This window comes from Lontra canadensis, unplaced genomic scaffold, assembly GCF_010015895.1.
Source record: "Lontra canadensis isolate GAN:19392208 unplaced genomic scaffold, GSC_riverotter_1.0 scaffold4, whole genome shotgun sequence".
In the NCBI taxonomy this organism is placed as follows: domain Eukaryota; kingdom Metazoa; phylum Chordata; class Mammalia; order Carnivora; family Mustelidae; genus Lontra; species Lontra canadensis.
In genome coordinates, this window is record NW_022630998.1 from 43,384,315 (window position 1) to 43,409,489 (window position 25,175).

The 25,175-nt window shown below is 34.9% G+C and overlaps 1 protein-coding gene across 11 annotated transcripts in view; it reads right to left on the minus strand.

Moving 5' to 3' along the window:
• ERBIN (erbb2 interacting protein) overlaps positions 1-25,175 on the minus strand; it is a 124,250-nt gene that overhangs the window by 44,362 nt on the left and 54,713 nt on the right. For all 11 annotated transcript variants that reach the window (XM_032849491.1, XM_032849509.1, XM_032849458.1 and 8 more), the window contains 10 exons: positions 15,348-15,426; positions 13,676-13,765; positions 11,652-11,708; positions 7,351-7,414; positions 6,337-6,411; positions 5,351-5,495; positions 4,262-4,334; positions 3,789-3,918; positions 3,329-3,444; positions 1,693-1,762 (listed from right to left, as the gene is read on the minus strand). In XM_032849491.1, coding sequence (XP_032705382.1) covers positions 1,693-1,762; positions 3,329-3,444; positions 3,789-3,918; positions 4,262-4,334; positions 5,351-5,495; positions 6,337-6,411; positions 7,351-7,414; positions 11,652-11,708; positions 13,676-13,765; positions 15,348-15,426 — 899 coding nt within the window. The remainder of the gene's footprint in view (positions 1-1,692; positions 1,763-3,328; positions 3,445-3,788; positions 3,919-4,261; positions 4,335-5,350; positions 5,496-6,336; positions 6,412-7,350; positions 7,415-11,651; positions 11,709-13,675; positions 13,766-15,347; positions 15,427-25,175) is intronic.

The following is a 25,175-nucleotide window of genomic DNA, read 5'->3' on the forward strand; positions in this document are numbered from 1 at the left end:
TCCCTAACAACTAAATCAATAAATTCATAGACTCCCTTTTAAGAAAATAATAAAAGATATGAAAATAATAAAAGATATGGAAAAATCACCTAAAAAAAGTGATTAAGATGATGGGCTGAGCTCCTGTATCTTTTCTTGTGACAGAAAACTTTTAAAAAAATTTCTTAATAAAACAAACAAAAGGAATAGGTCTATAATGTCCTGGAGAAAAGGAAACTGTGCCTTCAGGAGCAATATCGAGAAATCCCAGGAGGGTCAAAATTTAAAGAATGGACAAACCAAGAGCACAGAAATCACAGTCTAGAACAAAGTCAAGGAAGCTGGGGGATCATGGCCACTAGAATTATTCTCTAGATGCCTACTCAGATATATCAAAGGTACTTCAAACTTAACATGCCTAACTGGAACTTAGTATCTTCCCATAAACCTATTTCTTTCTGTTGTGGTTCCTCATTTTGATTATTAGATCAATATCCAGCGAGTCACTCCAGCTACATCTCTGAGGCTCATCTTTGCTTTTACTTCCTTTCTTCTCACATGCGTGCATTCTTCATATATTCTACTGATGTGGCCTTTTAAGTTATGCTTTAAATATATCCACTCTTCCCTGGTCCTGTTATTATCTTACTTCAACCAACATGTTCTACTGTCTTGAGTATGGCAATGCCCTCCAACCAGTCTCTCCTGCTTTCACAGTGCAGCCCAAAAAGCTTTCCAAAAATAACAATCTGATCCTACTACTTGCTTGTTCATATTATACTTGTTCACCTTCAACTACAGTAGGTTGACATGTATCAGAGGATCAATTCTTCCTCTTAAACTAGTGGCATATATAAATAACTGATTATGACCATGATGACCAAACGCCCAATTTGCCTGGGACATTCGCATTTTACGCATGCTCTTTTGACATAATTATCATTAAGCTCCTTTCACTATCAAAAGTGTTCTAGGGGGCGCCTGAGTGGCTCAGTGGGTTAGTCCTATGCCTTCAGCTAGGGTCATGATCTCAGGGTCCTGGGATCGAGCCCAGCATCGGGCTCTCTGCTCAGCAGGGAGCCTGCTTCCCCCGTCCTCTCTGCCTACTTGTGATATCTCTCTCTGGCAAATAAATGAATAAAATCTTTAAAAAAATGGAAAAAAAAATAAATTGACTATTAAATTTCTATAGACATATGCCACAGAGGATCACTATAAAAACTTAAAGAAGTTAGAGAATATCGAGTCTGATTTTTTTTTTAAGTTAGTAAGAAATCACCAGTTTATTGAATGAAAAACCCAACATCCACTCAGTCCTTCAAGCCCCACCCCTCTCTGGCCCCAAGAGAGCAGCTCAGCCCAAAAGATACTATGGACAGCAGGGCTGAGCAGGGCTAAGGGCTGGAGGAGTTTGGGAAGGTATGGAGAATGAGAAAAACACTTTTCAAAATGAAGTTCGAGTCTGATTTCTTAATCAATGTATCTTTTTACAGATTCAAGAGAAATTAGACAAATCCAAAAGGATTTATTGTTTTGAATCTACAGAAACTACACAAAAATATCTGTATCTCAGTATTTTCCAAGATTTTTCTTATATATATTTTAAAATGTATACCAGAGTATAACTGCTCTTAAATGAGCCCATGTAAATTATTATGCATAATCATTTAACACAATTGGAATTCCTGTAATTTACAAAATCAGAAAGCCTACCTGATTATCTGAGAGCCACATAGCAGTCAGCTGTTGCAGCTTTGTAAAGCTAAAGGGCAAATTCTTTAACCTGTGGGGAAAATACAAAATTAAAATAACAAATGTTAAAATGTAAGAGCAAAACCGAACGGTCTTCTAAATAATATTGTATTACTGAGTATGAAAATATGAGAAAAAAATTTAATTTAGGAGAGAACCCAATATAGGTCTTTGACACAGATATGACAAAATACTATCCAGTTTAATAAGAATCACTTTAAAAATACAATTCTTCCAGTGAATCAATTCAGCTAGGAGGAAAATGGATAATCTAATAAACCCCCAAAAACTGTCTGCTAGGAAAAAATGTTAACCATCCCTACTTTAATGCAAAGACAGGAACACATTAAGCAATGTCTCATAATACTGCTTTGAATATTTTATTTGTATTTAGAAAGAACAAACTACTATAGAAGGCCTTAGTGATAGTTTGTTACAAAAACTGTACTGTTCTATTTTTTCTTGTGAGCCAGCACTTTCATATTCCAAAGACTATTTAAACATTATAATGAATAAAAAACAAAGTGATATTAACAATTCATCAGAATGCCAAACTAGAACAGCACCTATTTAAAAAGAATGTCTACTTAAACCTTCTACCTTATTAACGCTTATCCACTCTGCTATGCCTATCTTCCAAGGCAATTTGCTAGAGTCTAGGGCTAGGGCTGTAGCTCTGGGGTACAAAGTATGGGAAGAAATGAGGACTGAATTTTTTTTAAAACAGGCAGTGGTTATTCTAAAATAAAATGGAACACTCTGAATATCCTAATTAGAAAACTGGGTTTACACTAAACCTCTACTTTACAAGCTAAATGAGTCATCTGAAATTTGGGTTTTAATTTTCTCCTCATAAAATGACAATACCTACAGTACTATTTCATAGTGTTGTTTTGAATACTTTGTAAGATACTATGAAAGCATAATGTAAAAATGCTCTACGAACGTTCTTTTATCATTATTAGTATCTTTACCTCAGGAAAAATTATGGACAGGTTGTTATTAATTTAACATGATTCCAATTTAGTAACTCTAGTGATCTATTTGCTCTGCACCTTCACTGTGTTGCCCAAGCTATGTGAATGGATGCCTAATCACATCTCTGCTCAGAAAAATACAGTGAGCATATTAGATGAAAACCTGCTCCATTCAGCAGCAGTATTAAGGTGAAGATATGACTATAGGAATATAAAAGGTGACTATAAGCAAAAAACAGCTGCATAGCTCAAGCTGTAAGTTGTATAGCTGAAGTCAACACAAAATTAACTATGACAAATTACCACAGTATTAAAAACCACAGATAAGGGGCGCCTGGGTGGCTCATTGGGTTAAAGCCTCTGACTTCAGCTCAGGTCACGATCCCAGGGTCCTGGGATCGAGCCCTGCATCGGGCTCTCTGCTCGGCAGAGAGCCTGCTTCCTTCTCTCTCTCTCTGCCTACCTCTCTGCCTACTTGTGATCTGTGTCTGTCAAATAAATAAAATCTTAAAAAAAAAAAAAAAGTAGGAAAAGAGCAACATGCATGCCGTTTTCTATCATATAATGAAACTTTAATTTTATCCAATCAATATTTTCTATAAATCAACATTATTACAAACCTATTGTCACTTAAATTGATGACTTTTAATTTTTGCATATCACCCATTTCCTCTGGAAGTGTCTCAAGTTTATTGGAATGAAGAAATAGGACAGTTATATTTTTCCAGCTTCCAATCTGAAGGAGAAACATAAAACTGGGGATCAAAATTCTGGCCTACTGCTTAACAGACAGAAGTAAAATATCATTAACGAAAGTAATGAAAACATTCTAGTAATGAAAACATTCTTCTCATTTATAAAAGCAAACATATTTTCTCTTTTCAGTTACTAATTCCATGTATAAAGAAAAGTATTTAGGTATCTCTATAAATCAGTATAGCTGATTGTTATTCAGAAAATAGATAACAGAGTTACATAATTATTTCTAAAGAAAACAGATAAAACCACACTGGATAGCTATAATGAATAATACAGAAAAAATAAAAAAAGAAAATGCAAAGCAAATTTAAAATACAATACCTCTGGGGGTAACTGTTGTAAATAATTATGATCTGCAGCAAAAGTTCTTATATTAGTAAGCTGTCCAACAGATGAAGGCAAAGCTTCAACTTCATTGAAGCTACAGTCCAGTTCTTCTATTGACACTAACCTAATTAATTAAAAAAGAAAACACATAATTTTTAAAGTTTCCTATACATAATCCAAAACTTAAGAATATATCAACATCTGAACTTGACTTCAACAAATCCAGAAAAACTCTTATTTCCACTAAACTTAATTTAACAATAAAAATAAGCCTACCTTTATTAAAAAACCTAGCCAACCTATAACCAATTACTTATTTAAATGCTTATGAAATCTCCTTTAGCTGCTATTCATGCACTTATCTGGAAATATATGTGACTGAATGAAATACATACATACTGTTTATAAACATAAATATATAAAGCTGAATGAAAGTAAAGTCTTCTAGTGATTCAGAAAAATCTTACCCTCCTATAGAGTCTGGAAGATACATTAATTGATTTTCATCTATTTTAAGAGTTGTTACATTCTTCAGTGAACCTATTTAAAGAAAGAAATAATACATAATTTTCCAGCTTGAACTAGAAGCAAGTCAAACAACAGTCAATGTGAGCACACATCAATCATACAGAACTTTCTTAATCAACTTATCTAAAAGAGAAACCAACCCAACCTCATTAATCTGTACTCCCTTACCCTGTATTTTCAACTTTTACCAATATATCCCTTTTAACATTAGTGTGTATTTATCTATTTTACTCCTGTTAGAACGCAAGCTTCATAAAAGGAGGGACTTCTGCCTTCTTTGTTCGCAGACGTAGCACTGCTCCTTAAAATAATGTCAAGGCACAAGTGAGCACAGGCAAGAAGGAATGGTAGGTGTATAAAATTCATAGGTATATGGCAAACTATTCTGTGTATTCTAAATGCTAAAACAATAAAAATGGAGTTTAATTTAAAACTAAAACTGTTGAATAAGTTATAGTAGAATCTGCAAAATGTAGCCTGAGCTAAAACAGCTAAGTAACTCAATTAATAAAATATATAAAAATATTTTTTGGTTTTTATGTTTAAACATCATGAAGACGGCAAGATTTATGTTTTTGGTTCTTGAATCAAAATAATTCATTTTCCTTGAAGCATCATCAGACTAAAAGCAACTACAAATATAGAATCTCATGGAATTTGCTAACTGGTTTGTTTTCTCAACTTTGAGTCTAAAATGGAGACTGAAAAAAAGATACTAGATAAGGGCTATGAATAGGTATTATAGTTTATAAAAATTAACTTCTTTTTAAAGAGTTTAAATTTTATTATAGTGATAAACATGAAATTTCCTTAAATAAAAATATAGTAATGTCAACCAAGATGTAAAATGTGTAACTGATCACACGAAACAAATCAACTAAGATCTCTGACTGGCAGTACAATAAAACTAGCTCATAACATAGAAAATTTGATATATGAAAGCTTTAAGTTTAACAATGGCAAAAATGTAATTTCTGAGATTTTACATTAGTAAAAAGGAATTACATGAATTAGAAAGCAATACAAACCAATAGTCTCAGGCAGTTGTTGAAGTGAATTGCTTGATAACAGGAGATCTTGAAGGTTTTCACATGCTGAAATTCCTTCTTCAATCATTTCAATGTTATTTTTGGAAACATCCAAGTATGTGAGCTGTTTCAAACTACCGATAAACTGTAAGTAAAAAAAGGAAATCTAATGACTGTATAAGTGAATTTATGGCTAGTTTAGGTAATAAACTCAATACCAAGTTATAATTCACAATTAAATGTTTATATGAGAGAAAAGATTCCATTTTTTATTAAATGCTGTAAGTAATGTATTCAGTAATAAAGCTAAGAGTTCCTGCTAAGAGCCTAGCAGAATGACAATGGACATATACTTTTCTTTGGGAACTCAGCTGTCACCATTGGCTAGGGCAACAGAAGGTAACAGGATTCTTAGGTTCTTTGGGCATGGGAATAAATAAATTCAGTCATTAGGACAGAAACTACATGGAAAATATCCCACTTTAACAGTTCCCTGGACAAAATGAGTTAGGATATAAACTCAACTGCAACCACTGACAAGGACACACTCCAGGTCCAGGAAATTAAAAAGAATCTATTTTACAAAGTTTACTATGTTAATATTCTGAATTTCGTCAAGAATGTATTGATAGTTAACGGGCACCTGGGTGGCTCAGCGGGTTGAAGCCTCTGCTTTGGGCTCTGGTCATGATCCCAGGGTCCTGGGATCAAGCCCCACATCGGGCTCTCTGCTCAGCAGGGAGCCTACTTCCCTCCTCTCTCTCTCTCTGTCTACTTGTGATCTCTGTCAAATAAATAAATAAAATCTTAAAAAAAAAAAGAAAAAAAGAATGTATTGATAGTTTAAAAAAATGCTATTTTCTTCTAATATATTTACAATTAAATAACCATCCTTAAAAAACAAAGTAATCTGAAAATGTACAATTCATCAAACCGCAAAGAACAGACTGCACTAAGAGAAACCATATAAAGTTTGATATACATACCCCTGGAATAAAAGTCAGTCTATTACCATCCATCCAAAATTCTTTCAATCCACTTAGTTGCTCAAGTACTTCAGGCTGTTTGGGTAAGAAGGGGGTGGGGGAATTCAATAATTTACTTGAATGTTTTTATTTGTCAGAAGTAGTTCCAGGGAACTTGTAATGGTAACTTCTGGTTTAAAACATTTAATAAATAACTGGGGGTGGGGGGTGGCATGGAGCAGAGCCAAGATTCTAGACTTTTCATTATATTATAGTTACTACAGTGGTACTACTAAAAGAAAACTCAAAGATAAGCACTCCAGAAGAGTAGATTGCATAAAATTCATTTAAACTTTTGATTATACAACAGACTTAAGTATTTATAAAACTAATAAAGAAATAAAAATAAGTCTCATCACTTTCAAGAATATAATAAAAAGATACTCTCTATCATTATCTGTAAAAAGATTATTAGCCTTTTCCCCATAACCCAGCAATTTACTTTTGCCTTAGAAGTACTTTTTCTTACTCATCTAGGCTGATGAAACTTTGTTTTTCCCTTATGATCTCTCAAATTGTCTACTTGCTGTGCCTAACTTTGTTACTTTTTCCACAGGTTTCTCCTTTATTTTACATTTGATTCTCACTACTGTCAGATATTTCTATCTGATTAACTCTCCCTGTTAAGTGTTTTCATATCTTTTTTCCCAAAAATATGTATACATCTTTAACCTATTTTATATTTAAAAATGCTAAGAGGGGTTCCTGGGTGGCTCACAGTGCGCTAAAGCCTCTGACTTTGGCTCAGGTCCCGATCCCAGGGTCCTGGGATCAAGCCCCGCATCAGGTGCTCTGCTCAGCAGGGAGCCTGCTTCCCTTCCTCTCTCTCTGCCTGCTTCTCTGTCTACCTGTGATCTCTCTCTGTCAAATAAATAAATAAAATCTTTAAAAAAAATGCTAAGAAATAAATACATTAACTTTCACATGCTCTCAATCAAATTTAAGACCTTTAGATAGAGACTGGTAAGAACTTACCACTTCTGTGAATTCATTACTTCCCAAATCCAGTCTCTCCAGTTGGGTCAGTCTATTCATGGTTCTATGCAGAAGGGATTAATGAAGAATTGAGTATATAAAAATATCAATTAAATAGAAGCTTTCAAATCAATAGTATTAAACATTCTTAGGTAAGATCTAATGTACAGGTTTCACCATATTGACAAAATAAATATAATTTCTCAGAAAAGTATTCTTTATTTAATTTCTAAATAAAATAAGTTATGAATTATTCTCTAATTTGGGTTCTCATCAGGTCTTCATTTCTATTCCTAAATAGTCACAGTAAATTTAAACACACAGAGCAGAATATGAATAACTGGTTTTTGCTTTTTTCACAGAATAAATTTTCATATAGTATTAATCAACTAATGAATTAGACTGGCAGCTACAGTGTAATTATTACCATTTTTCAAGACTGGTCATATATTTGTAAAACTTCAAAATAGCTTAATTCTAAAAATAAGTACTCAAAATTCTAAACAGTAAATTTCTTACATTTCCAAATTAATTTCAATACAACTCAAAATCAAGTTTTATAAGAACCATAAATATGAGTAGTAAAATCATTTTTAACTTCCAACTTACTACCAATATTTCTCTGCAACTACAGTGACTTGAAAATTGTACAAAACCTCATTTAATAATGAAATAAACTAAACTGTACTTTTATTTCTCCTTCAATACAGCATTTTAAAAACCTAGTTAATTCAAATATATATTTACACTCTTATAATTACTATTTTTAGAGAAACCTAGTATTTGATAGATTGAAGTACTACCAGCTACCCAGATAAAGAACTTCGTGCTATAATTTTTTAGGATATGCCAAAATGAAAGCAAAATACAGTTATCATCGTATTATTAATATATATTAATATGCTAATGACTTAAAAATTAACACTATTAAAAACCAACAGCCCCCTTAAATTACAACATAAGAACACAGACTATTTCTATCTTCTCCGGAAATTAAACAAACTAGAAAAAGTAAAATAAAACTCGCAAAACATTTCTCTGCCTTTTCAGTGAAAAAACTAACAAACATAGGAACACACATAATTGGGGGCGCGCTTGGGTGGCTCAGGTCATTAAGCAACTGCTTTCGGCTCAGGTCACGTTCCTAGGGTCCCAGGATCCAGTCCCGCCTAGGGCTCCTTGCTTGGCAGGCAGCCTCTTCACCCTCCCCCTTTGCTCCTCCCCTGTGTTTGCAAGTGCGCATCTTTATTGCTCTCTCTCAAATAAATAAGAATCTTTAAAAAATAATAGATAAACAAAAGAACACACATAATTGTAATGACACTATGTTACTGACCCAACATTAGAGGAAACTAATTTTTCCAAACCCTTCCATTTAAAGTATGCCATTCTATCAATATTCCTTTAACTTATTTCACAACACCAATTTTTCTCAAAGCTGCTTTATTTAATTTAGACTTATTAAAGGCCTAGTCTCAACTATAATTGTTTCCCTTACTCATATCTTTGTCCAAAAAATCTCTAAGTCAGTTGTAGTTTGCTTCATAACAAAGAAGGTTTCCAGGACTTTTTGAAGAAAGATGAGAAGCTATGACATTAAACTATATCCAGGTAAGCATTTGAGAAAAGTAGAAAGGTGTGTTGAGGAGGGAGGGGAGAATTGAAGAAATTCTTAAAATGACAAAAGAACACAGAAAATCCACACAGAGCAGTTAAACACTGTAAAAAAAGGGTAAGTCATACAAGAGTACAAAAAAGAAGCAGTGCATTGGAAAAATTCAATTATGAATGACTTCTTTAGAAAGAAGTTTAAAAACTGATACAGGGAAAAGTGAATGACATGTATATGTAACAAAAAAAGAAATAAAATGTAAAATCTTCAAAATGTCTCTATCTTAACTTGCATTAATTTATACTGGCAACTTTAGTCCTACTAAGATACCTCAAAAGTCTAAGACAAAATTTCACGTTTTCATTTTCAAGTCTTTTCATTCAAGATCCAGCTTCCTACTTCCAAGGAGAAACCAAAAACAATATATCCCTTAAATTTCTTCCTATTTACCTCTCAAATTTCTTTGTATTTAACTCCTTTTCATCTCTTCTTGTGTCACAGGGAAAAAAACACATCTTTTGTGTGCTTGGCCCTGTGCCCTCTAGTACTTAGATGGTATTAAATTTCACTTAGCTACATTATCTGAAACAGCTTTCCCACTGCTCACATCTTTGATTATAAAAAGGTTCACTCACATAACTTGAATGCACATGACTTTTGTAACATTTAAAACTACTGCCTCTTTACAGGTCTGTGAGGTCTCAAAAGTTTTAATCACAAGTCTTAAAAAGAGAGCAGTAAAGAAATTATATTTGAAAATATATCAGACAGAGCCCAATTTAAAGTTAAATAAGGAGATAAAATAGTAAAATTATTGTATCAGATAAACAATATTAATTATAGGCTTAGCTATTAGGTAAACAATTTACATCCTATTCAAATCTCTTAGAAAGCAGTCCATTTGAACTAAAGGAGTCATCAATGCCAGTACCACATCTGTAAAATATTTAAACCTTTTTGAATTTAATATGGATCATAATTCCCATTTTAATTTACACTCACAACCATCACAATAAAGACCAATCTTTTCTGCACTGAACAACGGTCAGCTAACAGATGATGTCTTCTGGGAATCAAAACCAGATATGCTCCTTGTCCTCAAAGACTTACATTCATGGGGAAGGTTATAGGTACACGTGTGCATGCATATAAGTTGGCCAGGTAAAAACAGGAGTAAAAGGGGGGGTTGCCTGGGTGGCTCAGTAGGTAAGCATCTGCCTTTGGCTTAGGTCATGATCCCAGGGTCCTGGGACAGAGCCCTGCATCAGTCTCCCTGCTCAGTGGGAAGCCTGCTTCTCCCTTTCCTACTCCCCCTACTTGTGTTCCTTCTCTCACTGTGTGTCTCTATGTCAAATAAATAAATAAAATCTTTTTAAAAAAGAGTGAAATAAAATGCATAAAAAAAACAAGATTGGGGTGCCTAGGTGGCTCAGTGGGTTAAGCCTCTGCCTTCGGCTCAGGTCATGATCTCAGGGTCCTGGGACCGACCTCCGACCTCCACCTCGGGTTCTCTGCTCAGCAGGGAGCCTGCTTCCCTTCCTCTCTCTCTGCCTGCCTCTCTGCCTACTTGTGATCTCTGTCAAATAAATAAATAAAATCTTAAAAACAAAAACAAAAACAAGACTAACATGGTAAATTTCATAACAAATACAAATAAGACGCCACAGAAGCTGAGTAAGCCAAACTAACTCCTGGGGAACTGGAGATATCTCCCTTAAAAGCTAACAATTAACTTCTGACAAATCAATCACAACAGAAATCAGCAAAGTTTTCTGTAAAGGATCAGAGAATAAATAATTTAGGCTTTGCATACAGTCTTTGTCACAACTATTTGATTCTAACACTGTGGAGCAAAGGGAGCCGTAGACGATATGTAAATGAATAAATGTGTTTCCAGTGAAACTTCTTTGCACAAATAAACAGTGGGCCAGATTTAGTAAGACAGTAGTTTGCCAATGCCTACACTGTAAAAATGTAGCGATGAATTCAGGAAGTTTTAATGTATTTTTTTCAATAAATGGACACACACTACAGTGCATTTTCAGTGTGTAGATCTGTTTTAGCTTTATCTTACTTGATCTTGGATTGCCATCTTTTCTTGATGTTAGCTTACCAGCAGGGGGCTGTCCATCCCACTTCTAACTTACAACAGACTACAAAACCCAACAAATTCTTAAAATTACAGTTATCAGACTTCACATAAAGACCCTACAAATTTCACTAATTAATACTATATAAGAGCTCTAGTATATGAACTGGGACCTCTATATGGGACTAGTAGGTTTTATAGACATATTTTGATATTTGTCACACAAGACCAAATTCAGAAAGCTTATGAAATCACTATAAAATACCAACAACAGATGTGAAAGTTTTATATTCAATACCACTGATTAAAATATGACCACAAGTCATACTGATCACAATGTGATCACAATATGATCATAAGTCAGTCTTTTAAAAATAATTTTCACTCATATTTTAGATATTACAAAACTAACGTTTCTTTAAGGACTTAAGAATTAAAAATTCTTGGGGTGCCTGGCTGGCTCAGTCAGCAGAGTTTGTGACTCTTGATCTTGTGAACTGTTAAGCTTGAGCCCCACAATGGGTGCAGAGATTACTTAAAAAAAAAATCTTCAGAAGAATTAAAAATTCTTATTTTATCAAGAATAGTACCTTTACTTACTTTGGCAACATTTTCAACTGGTTTTCTCTAAGTTCTAATATCTGGAGTTTAGTTAATCTGCAAAACAAAATAACAAATCAATCATCTATGACAAAGACAATGAATTTAATTACCAAAGTGATGTCATGCTCCAAGTTTTAAAGCAACCAATATTCTCTAATTGCAAAGTAAGAAAAGACTATTTCTGCCCCTCAGAATTAGTTGGGGGAAAAAAGTTCAACACTTCCAAACACATTTAAAGCACAACTTGTTGTCCCTAAATATCAATCCTACAGCATTCCATGCAAACATGCCTCCAAAATATTAGCCATTAGTAGGTTAGAGAACAGTAATTCAACTCCAGAGTCCAGCTCCAAGAGAACAAACAAGGGAACTTAAGGGGACATAATAAAGAAGAAATCCTCTGGCCCTTCAGTGATGAACATTCCAATAAAATTAAGGGAAAATGAGAAGATTGGGTGGTCTAGAGTTGCTAACTAACGCCATAATGTCAATCATATTGCAATATATAAATGTATCAAATCAACATGCTGTATACCTTAAACTTATAAAATGTTATATGTCAAATATATTTCCATAAAAAAGTGGTCCAAATACCAGATATAAAAAAGGAATCTGGGACGCCTGGGTGGCTCAGTTGGTTAGGCGGCTTTCTTCGGCTCAGGTCATGATCCCCGAGTCCTGGGATCGAGTCCCGCATCAGGCTCCTTGCTCGGCAGGGAGCCTGCTTCTCGCTCTGCCTCTGCCTGCCACTCTATCTGCCTGTGCTCACTCTCTCTCTCTCTCTCTCTCTCTGACAAATAAATAAAACCTTTAAAAAAAAAAAAAAGGAATCTGACAAGTATGCTTTATATATATATAATATATAAATGTATGCATATATAATATGTACATCAAATATAAATATATTAAAAGTATATGCATAATTACACATACGTACCCATATATATTTATGTATGTAAATAAATATATGAAGCATGATAAAGTGGGTCCCACAGGACAGTCAATGGGCTACAACAATGCCCAGAATTCTTAGTTGAAATGTAATTGACATATAACATTATTAGTTTCAGGTATCCAATATAATGTATATGTGTATATATTGTGAATGACCACCATAATAAGAGTAGTTAACATCCATCACCATAGTTATTTTTCTTATGATGAGAACTTTTAGGATCTACTTTCTCAGCAACTCTCAAATATGCAATCCAGTATTGCTGAATACAGCAATACTGTACATTACACCCTCAAAATTTATTTATTTTATAACTGGAAATTTGTACTTTTTGACCACCTTTACCCATATTGCCACCCTCACCTGTACCAACCACCAATCTGTTCTCTGTATCTAATGAAGCTCAGGTTTGGTTTTATTTTGAGATTCCACATATGAGATCATACAATATGTATCTTTATTCACAGAGAAAAAGATGACTAAAATTAACATGCCATTGAAAACGCACTTTCTCTACTAGTTTTAAAATAATAATAATTTGATACCTAATAGTCATTCACTCACTGTTCATCTTTTCATTAAAAAAAAGTTACTCAAAGACTATAACGACAAGAATTACTCTATGTTCAGATTCTGGCGGGAGTGCGCCAATGGGGTGGTCCCCAGAAACACACTTTCTTTTCTCTAGAATTTTGATTCTAGTGGAGAAGACAGATAAATCAATAATTAGATCATTTTCAAATACGATAAATGCTAAAAATATAGTATTCGGTTCTCAAAAATATAGAAATTACCCACATTTAAAGTATTTTTGAATACTTTAAAAACCAATTCAAGTTGTAAATTACCTTTTTCTTCTAAATATTCACTGCTTATTTATTTATCTGGGAATATAAATTCAAAGACAAAATAACAAGACCCAAAAAAACTGTAAAAACCACAAGGTTTGGAAATAATTACAAAAGAGCGTATGAAAGTATAATTAATAGTATTACTAAAGCAACCTAGAGTTTTGTAAACTTGTAAGAGCTAACAAGAAAAGGTTTTAAAAGAAACTGTAATTTACCTGCCAAAGTTAGCTGGCAAGAACTCAAGGAAAGCATCATTTAGATATAACTGGGTTAGGTTTAACAGCTGAGAAAATCCATCAGGAAGCCTATATAAAATATATCAGAATTTAAGTTAAATTAACACACAGAATTTCAGTCTCAGGATCTATCTAAGAATCTGTCTAACCAACACATGTTCTTAACAGGTAACAGTCACTTTTTTACTTTAACGAGGGACCCGCAAACTTGAGATTTCCTTTTTATAATAATTTACCTATTTCAATAACTTCTTCTCTTCATAAACAGGAAATGAGATAGTATTTGCCTCAAGAAGATAAAATGTGCACAAAAAGGTCAACTTGAATGAACCACAGTACACAGAAATGTATTTAGGACATAACTATGACATCAGCAAGCACTCTTGAAATTTGCCTTATCTGACATCAATCCAAAGGATTCATAAAGAATTCCAAAACTTGACAGTATTTTTTTTTCCCCCAAACCTTCACAGTATGGAATTTTGGGGCTGGAATTCTTTGTACTGAGGAGGCTGTCTTCTGCACTGTACTGTTCAGCAGCAAGCCTGGCCTTATCTACTCGGAGTCAGTAGCACCACCCACCACCGCAGGTTTTAAAAACCAAACTGTCTTCAGAATTCGCCAAATGACCCTTGGGGGCAAAATCATTCCCATTTGAGAACCACTAGTTTAGAAATTATTTTCAATTTCAAAATCTGGCCTTTAAATAACCAAGTGAAGATTGCATAATTTTATAATAAGAAGAAGAAATAACACAAAAAGCTAAAGGACATTTTAAAGCCATATGAGAACCTGTATGTACCAGCTTTCCCTTTATTTCCCCTGGTTTACAAAAGAAATTCCAGATCTAGAACTGGATGCTAGAGCAATATTTTTAGCTAAAGATAAAACATCATCATTACATGTTTTTCCTGGATTTTAAAAAGTACAAAGTTCTGTTGCAGTGAGACTTCTCAGTCTTTGACTTATCTTGTTTCTTCCCTATGTCACATTCCTTCATCTACCACAGCAAATGAAGCACCAATGTTTGAAAATATTCACTAAATACAATACTGTATTATGTGAAAGCTGGTTTCAGTTTTTGACTTAGCTACACTAAACCATGCCCTACTTATCTTTTGCTTCACTATTCCATTTTTGCAAAACTTAATAGTTCTGGAGTCAGGAAAGTGTTCTATTCATAGCCATTACTATCATAAAAGAAAATTTATGACCTCTGGCGTATGTTGTAACCAATCATATGGTTTTCCTTTTTTGTTGTTCTTACCTTCCTGATCTTTCAGTTTCTTTTAGTATTTTCAAAAGTTTTAGAGTGCTACACAGCTGATTTGTGAGTGAAGAAATTCTTACATTCTGAAAGTATCACTGAGGGAGGAAACCAAATTCTAGCCTCATTACTGACACAAACCATCTGTGAGACCTGGAGCAAAACATTTGGATTATCTGTTCAGATGTCTCATTTACCTTTGTAAAATAGGGGGTTAGAAAATATGGCATTAGAAAAAACCATGGTTGTAAAAAGGTTTCATTTTAACCTAAAAATGAAATTTAAAGTTGATACAAATTACTCATTAAAAATATAGAAAGTAATTTTCTACTAATTCACAGCTGTTTTACTCAAAATTAACTTGTAATTCAACTGAGAACTTACTTGGAAATAGGGTTTACACTGGCCTCCACAACCGTCAAAACTTTACAATTTTTTATATTTTCTGGAAATTCCTGTATTCCTAGAAAATGAACAAATAATTAATAATCAAATAAAAAGGATCTATTAAAAAAGGATAAAATAATTAAAAAATGAATTACTGTTTACCTTGCAGATTCAAAATTTACCAACTAACTAGGATCTAGATAAACTGACAACATCAACCAAACAGAACTCTACAATTTCTCTTTTCTTTTTCATCTTTTGTTCATGTGCCTCTTTATAACTGCCAATTATTAGTTTTACTTCCCCCTCCTTCACTTAGCTCTTCTGAAAATTAGTGCCTTCTCCATTTGATGATGTTAAGGATACAAAATACAGAATACTTAGCACTCTTTCTGGTTTTCTGACATAAAAACATGATTACTTTTTTTTAATGCTGGGCCCAGATTAAGGTATTCCCTAACATACATGTCAACTGACAACGCTGAGAACAAAGCTGAAGCCAGAAGTAGTAGAAAATCTATATTTGATATGCCAGCAGATATGCCTGACGGCAGCTGCGGACCAATACTTCAGTAAAATACTGCATCAATGGGGTGGACAGGCCAAATTACAGAAACTTTCTAAGAACATACTCTTTTTTTAAAAAAAAAATCTTTTGTTGTTGTTGTTAAAGATTCTATTTATTTATTTGACAGACAGAGATCACAAGTAGGCAGAGAGGCAGGCAGAGAGAAAGAGGAAGGGAAGCAGGCTCCCTGTCAAGCAGAGACCCCGATGTGAGGCTCGATCCCAGGACCCTGGCTCATGACCTGAGCTGAAGGCAGAGGCTTTAACCCACTGAGCCACCTAGGCGCGCCCCTCTAAGCATACTCTTATTTCCTCACACTATCTCAGCAAAAATACAGTAACAGTAATTTGTGAACTAACAATAACCCACAAACTTCCAATAGCAATGTTATAACACAAACTAAGAGAATGCTAAAAGCTTTTAAAAATATTACAAAAATTCTGTAAGACTCCTTCCTGTACTAACACAATACAAATACTGAACATAATTGACATCAGAGGATCATTCAAACTTCTTTCAATTTCATTACTTTATCATTCTAGATAAGCAAGTTTACCACAGTGCCAAACACAGAATTTCAGGTGCCCAAAAATTAATAATGCAAAATCACCAACTGGCAAATACTACAGCAATAACTGTTCAGTTGAAACTCATCAGCAAATGCTAGTATCAGTGGGTAAAATAATGATGAGAAATAGGATATTAACAGACTAATTGTTTCTCTCAAAAAGATACTTATTAATAACAAAAGAAAAAAAGCAATTTAGTAAACAAATATTAAAGGCACCATCTTAAATTGTTTTAAAGTTACTATCACCAGTTAGCAACATCATGTGGTACCAAATCTACGATGCACTGGGAAGGGATGCAATACCATTATTGTCATATTCTTGCCAAAAACATGTAACATGCAAACATCAAACAAATTCAAATTTAGAAAAATTCTACTACATAACTGGCCAGTAAAATTTAAAACTATCAAGGTCAAAAAAGACAAAGGAAGACTGAGGAACTACCCAGGTAAGAGGAGACCAAAGAATATAATTGGGGGACTGTATCAATGTCAGTTATCTCCCTTGTTCTAGAATATTACAAAATGTTACCACTGTGGAAACTAGGTAACAAGTACACAGGACTACCCTGCAATTTCTCTTACAACTGTATGTGAATTTACAATTATCTCAATAAAAATTTCAATTAAAGGAATCTGGGCTCAATGATTCCTTACAGGAATTTTATTACCATTGTTATTATAAATTCAATTCTCAAACAGTCAAGATAACTCATTTTTTCAATTTCAGTTTTAGGAACTTTTACTTTTGCTGAAATTTATAAAGTTCATGTAAATCTTCAAATTAGCAAATATATACAATAATGGATATCGAATGATATTAAGGAATTACTGTTAGCTGGTTTTTTTCAAGTATGACAATAGAGTGGTTTCATTTCAAAATACTTATATATGAAAGGGATTCTTTGTGACTTGCTTTAAAATAATCAGAGGTGAAGAGGTGCCTTGGTGGCTCAGTCAGTTGAGCATCCAACTCTTGGTTTCAGCTCAGGTCATGATCTGGGGTTGTGAGATGGAACGCCATGTACGGGTCCACACTCAGCACAGGGTCTGCTTGAGACTCCCTACCCACCTTTCCCTTTGCCCTTCCCCACCCCATTTGCTCTCGTGCTCATAAATAAATAAGATTTTAACAGCAACTATAAGGGATGGCAAAGTAGGAGGTACAGATGAAGGTGTATTAGGAGGTATTCAATATACTGATACATGCTGAAGTTGGTTGATAGGTACAGCAGATTTATTATATTCTACTTTTGTAAATGCTTGAAATATTCCACTATAAAAAGATTACCACTGTTCAGCTACTAGAAACAGACTCGGAGACAAAAGAACTTTGAAAGAGTTACTGTACTTGAAGGGGAAAAAATGAACAAAATGGGAAAGATAAAAGCTTAAGTTTAAGAAATAAATGGAAACTTCACAAATAAAAAATATAGTAACTGAATGAAAAATACAGGACAGGATTAAAAAAGATTGGGGTGCCTGGGTGGCTCAGTGGATTAAGTGTCCAACTTCGGCTCAGATCATGATCTCAGGGTCTATCTGTCCCTCCCCCTGCTCATGCTCTCTCTCTCCCAAATAAAGTCTTAGAAAAAAGAACAAGATTAGACACCATAGGAGAAAATTTCAGTGAGCGAGAAGACATGGAAACAGAAATTAGCCAATCTGAAACAGAGAAAAAGTAGAATGAAAAAATTTCAACATAACAGAATATATGGGACAACAACGTCAAGCAGGCTAACCTATCTTTAGAAGTTTGTTTACCAGCCTACCACTAAGAATACAAGCTCTTGGGACACCTGGGTGGCTCAGTTGGTTAAGCAGCTGCCTTCGGCTCAGGTCATGATCCCAGTGTCCTGGGATCGAGTCCCACATCGGGCTCCTTGCTTGGCAGGAAGCCTGCTTCTCCCTCTGCCTCTGCCTATCACTCTGTCTGCCTGTGCTCGGGTGCTCTCTAACAAATAAATAAATAAAATCTTTAAAAAAAAAAAAAAGAATACACGCTCTTTGAGGGGAGAACCTTTGCCTCTCTTTTTCACTAGCTGAATAGGACATGGCATAGAGTTATCAATGTCACCAGATACTTCCCAAACTTCTTTCCAGGGTGGCCATACCTATTTTCACACCATAATACCTATTTATGCATGTTCTTGTCAACATATGCTATTTACATGCCAATATAAGGGTTGAACCTTACCAGCAATAATATAAATGTATATTTAAATTAAAGCTAGATGGGGGAGCCTGGGTGGCCCAGTGGGTTAAGCCTCTGCCTTTGGCTCAGGTCATAATCTCAGGGTCCTGGGATTGAGCCCCACATCGGGTGCTCTGCTCGGCAGGGAGCCTGCTTCTCTCTCTCTGCCTGCCTCTCTGCCTACTTGTGATCTCTCTGTCAAATAAATAAATAAAATCTTTAAAAAAGTAAATTAAAGCTAGATATTCTTGATATTTTCTAGTAATAATACATTTTCATGTGTTTACTGATCATTTTTATTTCTTCTTCTTTGAACTCCCTGTTTATTGTACATCTTCTATTGGATTATCTTTTCATTACTGATTGTAAGCATTCTTTAGAAATACTAGTGTATTAAATTTTTCTGTTTGTCATGTATTATTTATTTAGTCATACAGAAATTTTATTCTTCTACTACTGTGCTTTTTAAAAATTAATTTATTAGTTTATTAGAAAGAGAAAGAGAGTGAAAGAAAGAAGGAAGGAGAGGTAGAGAGAGTATCGCAACCAGGCTACATGCTCCACGAAGAGCCCAACACAGGGCTCTATCTCATGATGGTTAAGATCATAACCTGAGCCAAAATCAAGAATCGGACACTTAACCAACTGTGGCACCCAAGTGCCCCTACTTTGCTCTCTATATCTTGAATAAGATCTCTTTCCTATCCCAAAGTCATAAAAACATTCTACATTTTCCAATAATTGTGACTGTTTTCATATTATTATCCTTAATTAATTTGGAATTTATTTTAGTACATATTATGAAGGCTCTCTCTTTTTTTTCTATTTCCCATATAAATCCACTATTTCAATGCTAACAAAATACTTTTCTTATTTCACTGATTTGTAGAGGCACCTCTGTCATATTCCAGATTCTTTCATGGTTATGTTTCCTGACACTCTTTCCTTTTAGGTCCTTCTACTCATCTATTCCATAGTTTTATGTTTTTCTTCCATTTAGGTTGCACTGCACATTTTCTATGAAGTTCATTTCTAGATATGTGTGATAGAGTGGTTGCATTAATAGACTCACTCCCTATACCACTATCTACAATGTGATCCTTCAACAACTCCCATCAAAATATTAAGTATAATTTCCCTATGTTCTGATTCCAGGCTCAGCCATGTGTTCTGCTTTGGCCAATGAAACTTTAGCCAAGGTGATGAAATAGAGGGTTTAAATAAGCTCTCTGGCTAATTTCCACTAGCTCTTAGGGTCCTCTAATTGTTCTGTGAGAAATGTGGCTGGGATAACTTGGGCTAACCTGTTGGAGGATGAGCTCTGTCATCCCAACACAGGGTCACAACATTGTGATTTAAATAAGTCTTTATCTGGTTTTGTTATCAAAGTGTATTTTACCCTTACAGACAGAATTGTGTACTTTCCCCCCATACTTTAATCTAAAGAAGTTTTATAAATTAGGGATAACCCCAATTCCAAGAAGGTTTAGTCAGATTTGCTCTTAAAAGTAGACTTGGTAGTTTTTCTGACTATCCAATATAATACTGTATTTGCAGGTCTTTTTTTTTTTTTTTAAAGACTTTATTTATTTATTTATTTATTTATTTGACAGAGAGAGAGAGAGAGAAGACAGACAGACAGACACCACAAGGAGGCATAGAGGCAGGTAGAGAGGAGGAAGAGGCTCCCTGCTGGGTAGAGAGCCAGATGCAGGCCTTGATCCCAGGACCCTGAGATCATGACCTGAGTCGAAGGCAGAAGCTTAACCTACTGAGTCACCCAGGCGCCCCTCACTGGTCTTTGTAAGTTTTCTGCTTCTTGAGCTGATTTTGGAAATTTATTTTTTATTTCATCTAAGTTTTAAAAATTTAGCGGCTTTAGGGGCACCTGGGCAGCACACATGGTTAAGCGTCTGCCTTCAGCTCAGGTCATGATCCCAGGATCCCGTGATCAAGCTGCCGCACACTGGGCTCCCTGCTCTGTGGAGTCTGTTTCTCCCTCTGCCCTCCTCCTGCTCGTTCTCGATCTCTCCCTTTCTCTCTCTCAAATAAATAAATAACATCTTTAAAAAATTAAATAAAATTTAGTGGCTTTATAGTATTTATTCTTTTTGAATGAAAAGCCACTTTTTAATAAAATGATAGTAACAGGAATATGAGAGATGTTGCTTTTGGAGGGAATAACAGAAGAATTTTCTTATTAATGGTAATAAAAACTTTAAAACCCTGTTAGAAGTTGAAAAATTGGAATTACCAATCTCCAAAGCATCTCTTTTACCTAGAAATTTAACACTTCAATTACACATTTTAGGGTATGTACACAATGAACTGCTTAATTAGTATCTGTTTCTTCTATTACTGCTTGTAGGTTTTGTTTCAATTGATTCAATTTTCTGTCCTAAGTACATGTAACTATTCATTATACTGTACTTTTGGACAGCAAATTTTTGCTAAATATGACTACCAATAACTTTCATATTTTTTACACTGGTTTTGTTCCTTCTTTTCTCTTATTCATTTACATATAAAATATTTGTTATGAATCATATTCTTAGAAGTAAATTCTTGGGGTGCCTGGGTGGCTCAGTGTTATAATAAGCCTCTGCCTTTGGATCAGGTCATGATTTCAGGGTCCTGGGATCGAGCCCCGCAATGGGCTCTCTGCTCAGCAGGGAGCCTGCTCCCCCCCCCCACCTCTCTGCCTACTTGTGATCTCTCTTCGTCAAATAAATACATAAAATCTTTAAAAAAAAAAAGTTAAATTCTTATCAGTCCTTTTTTTTTTTTTTTTAAGATTTTATGTATTTATTTGACAGACAGAGATCACAAGTAGGCAGAGAGGCAGGCAGAGAGAGAGGAAGGGAAGCAGGCTCCCTGTCAAGCAGAGAGCCCGATGCGGGGCTCGATCCCAGTACCCTGAAATCATGACCTGAGCGGAAGGCAGAGGCTTTAACCCACTGAGCCACCCAAGCACGCCATTATCAGTCCTTTAAATAACAAATAATTTGTCTCAAGTGACAATTCTACAAGATACACTGAACACATTAAAACAGTACTCTTGCTAAACTGACTTAATACTTTAAAAAATGTGTATGGGATAGCAGCAGGAGTCCCAGGGCAGATGTGGTAGTTAGAGCCAGAAGTGGGAGACTTGGAGGAAAAAGAGCAAAAAAGGCAGTGAGTTTGGATTATTATGGTAAAGGTACTGTGAACATCTGCTTTTAAAAAATCAGTCTAGGGATGTGTGGGTGGCTCAGTTGGTTAAGCGCCTGCCTTGGGCTCAGGTCATGATCCCAGGGTCCTGGGATCAAGCCCCACATCAGGCTCCCTGCTCAGCTCAGCAGGAGTCTGCTTTTCCCTTGGCTTGCAGCTCCCCCTGCTTGTGCTCTATCTGGCATGCACTGACAAAATCTTATTTAAAAAAAATTTTTTTAAATCATTCTATAAACACATATTTTATTTCTCTTATGTAAACACCAAAGAATGGAATCAGGTATATGCATACTGATACGGTGAATTACATGGATTAATTTTCAAACACTGTAGGAACTTTGAATATCTGGAGTGGGACGGCTGCAGTGTATTCTTCTTCTTTTTTTAAAGATTTGTTCATTTGACAGAGAGTGAGCTCAAGCACAAGGATGGGGAGTGGCAGGCAGAGGGAGAGGAAAAAGCAGGCTTCCCACTGAGCAGAGAGCCCAATGCAGGACTTGACCCCAGGACCCTGGGACCACAACCTGAGCTACAGGCAGACGCATAACTATCTAAGCCACTCTGGCGCCCCTGCAGTGTGTTATTCTTATCAAAACACATCTTTTACAATAGAACATTCCACATTTAGAGGAAGGACAGGGGAAGGACAGTCCATGGTTTTCAGTAGCACCCCACTTCATTTTAAAAACCTTAGCTAAATATCTCACTTCTTTGGCCTTTGTAAAGTCCTTAAAGTATCATGAAATCATCTACATAGAAAATACTACCCAAGAGGTACAATATTTTTAGTACATAATAAAGTCTATGTAAGGAGAAAAAGACTAATTGGAGTAAAGTATGTGCTACTGATCTGAACTTTTACATGAAGAAAGAGTAATTTTAAGAGTTCTATATCAGATTTTTGTAATTTTAATATTTAATGGGAAGTAATGCTTTTATCATCTTCCACAAATACAAACATGTATTTTATATTTTTAAAAAATTTTAAGTACTTTATTCCATAGCGTGAGGTTTATAAAAAGTAACCAATATCTGTGATAAAAGTAATTCTAAATCATCTCCAGCTTTCAGATACATAGTAATAATTCTTCCTTAAAGGAGGAGTTTTGAAATACTTCTGGGTTTTCTGTTTTTACAAACTGCTAGCATTGTATTTACTATGACTTTAATTCCTACAGGTTCTAAATATTCCCTTAACTCCAAATAAAAATTTTCAAATACCCTTTAGGTATTGCTTAGGTATCTCAAAAAAAAAAAAAAATATATATATATATGGCCCAAACTGAAATCACCTATACTCTGCATTATTCAGCAAATATGTACCAACTAAACACAATGTAAGACACTATTATAGACTATAAATACTAAGACATGGTTCCTTCTCTTGAGAAGCTAAAATGTAGCAAAGGAAAGTATTTTCATCCTACTAGTTTTTTCCCCTCCTCACTAGTCTTTCTTCTCAGGATCTTCTGTACCTTTCTCCTCTTCTTCCAGGTCTCTTAATGTTGGGTTGCCATTAAGTCTCATTCTTTAGGTCTCTTTTCTTTCACACTCATGCCATTGGTGACTGTATCTAACCTCGGGCTTTATATACCATCTATACGCTGACAACTCCCACGTATGAAGAGCTAGCAGAGCTCCCTCTTGACTGAAAACTCCAGACCCCTGCGAATAAACAGGTATCTTATTTCAAATGTAACATGTCCAAAAATGACCTGATTTTTTTCCACTAAAAATTACAACTCCCACAGATGACCCCATCTTGGCTGTTAGCAACACTATCCTTCCACTTGCATACACCAATACCACTGAGGTCATCTTTATCTCTTATTTCTTATCTCATGTCCCACATTCAGTCCATCTTAAAATCTTATCGATTCAACCTTCAAGTATATCTAGAGTCTGTCCACATCTCACTGCTTGTATCACTATCATCAGAGAAGACTGAAATAGCAGCCCAACTGGTTACTTTTCACCTCTGTACTCATAGTGTTTCTACATATAGCTGGCGTAAGTCTTTAAAACACAAATCAGATCATGGTCTGATTGATCTGCTCAAAGCTTTCCAAACGATTCCATGTCACTGAGAGTAAATGTCAAAGAACATACTAATGCCTATAAGGCTCTATCTCTCTGACCTCTATTCCTCTCACTCTCCCATCTCGCTTACTGTTTTAGCTACCCTGGCCTTCTGTTTCCCACACGTACTATGGACACTCACACCTTACCAATCTTACCGTGGTTGTTCCCTCTTTCTGGTATAATCTTAACTCCGGTATCTACATGGCTAACTTCTCAAGTCCTTGTTCATGTTACTTTCTCAGTGAGGCCTATTTTCAATGCTTATGTTAGCCGGTCTTCAAAGATGGCTCATTTTACCCTTAACATATGCAGAACCCGAATTTTATCATGAGTTACTTTTTAATTCTCTAACAAGTCCAAGTATCTTTCCCTTGTTCCTTCTCACTTGAATTTCATAGTGTTCCTTCTTTATAATATACCCTTTTTATAAGAATTTAACTCTTGCTCAAACTTAATAAAATGAAAACACTAGATTAGATATTGCAAAATGTGGCTTTTCTCTTTACATTACTATTGTTTAATTACAGAACTCTTTCTTTACTGCTGGGAAAGAGAATATACTTCCTGACATTTAGGAGCTGGCCTGGTCTTATAGGTAGCTACTTGGCATTCAAAGGGACATCCTGGTATTCTCTTGTTGAACTACACGATTTCAAAGAGTATCAACATCAGACCAGGCCATTCTTTGACCACGAAAGATCAAAACAAAAGCAAGTATGTACAATTAACCTTTAAACAACATGGATTTGAATAGTACAAGTCTACTTAACCACAGATTTTTTTGACAGTACTATAAATGTATTTTATGATTTTTAGTAACATTTTGTCTACCTTGTAAGAATAGAGAATGTAATACATACACCATACAAAACATATATTATACATATATATGTTAGGGGTTAGAGTTCTGGTCAAGAGTAGGCTGTGAGTATAGTTAAGATGACGGCAGGGGGAGGGAGTTAAAAGTGCAGGGGTTGATGCTCCTAACCCCCACATCATTCAAGGGTCAACCATAATCTTATGTCTGAATAAGAACATTGTCCAAAACACAGAGTACCAAACAATCCATAAGTGATAAGGCCACAGTAAGGTATAATGAGTGGACACTCCAGCTATAGTCTACATTATTAACATACTTGGCAAAGACCAGTGATCACTGGTCTAAATATTTTTAGTTCTAGGTTAGTTTAACACACA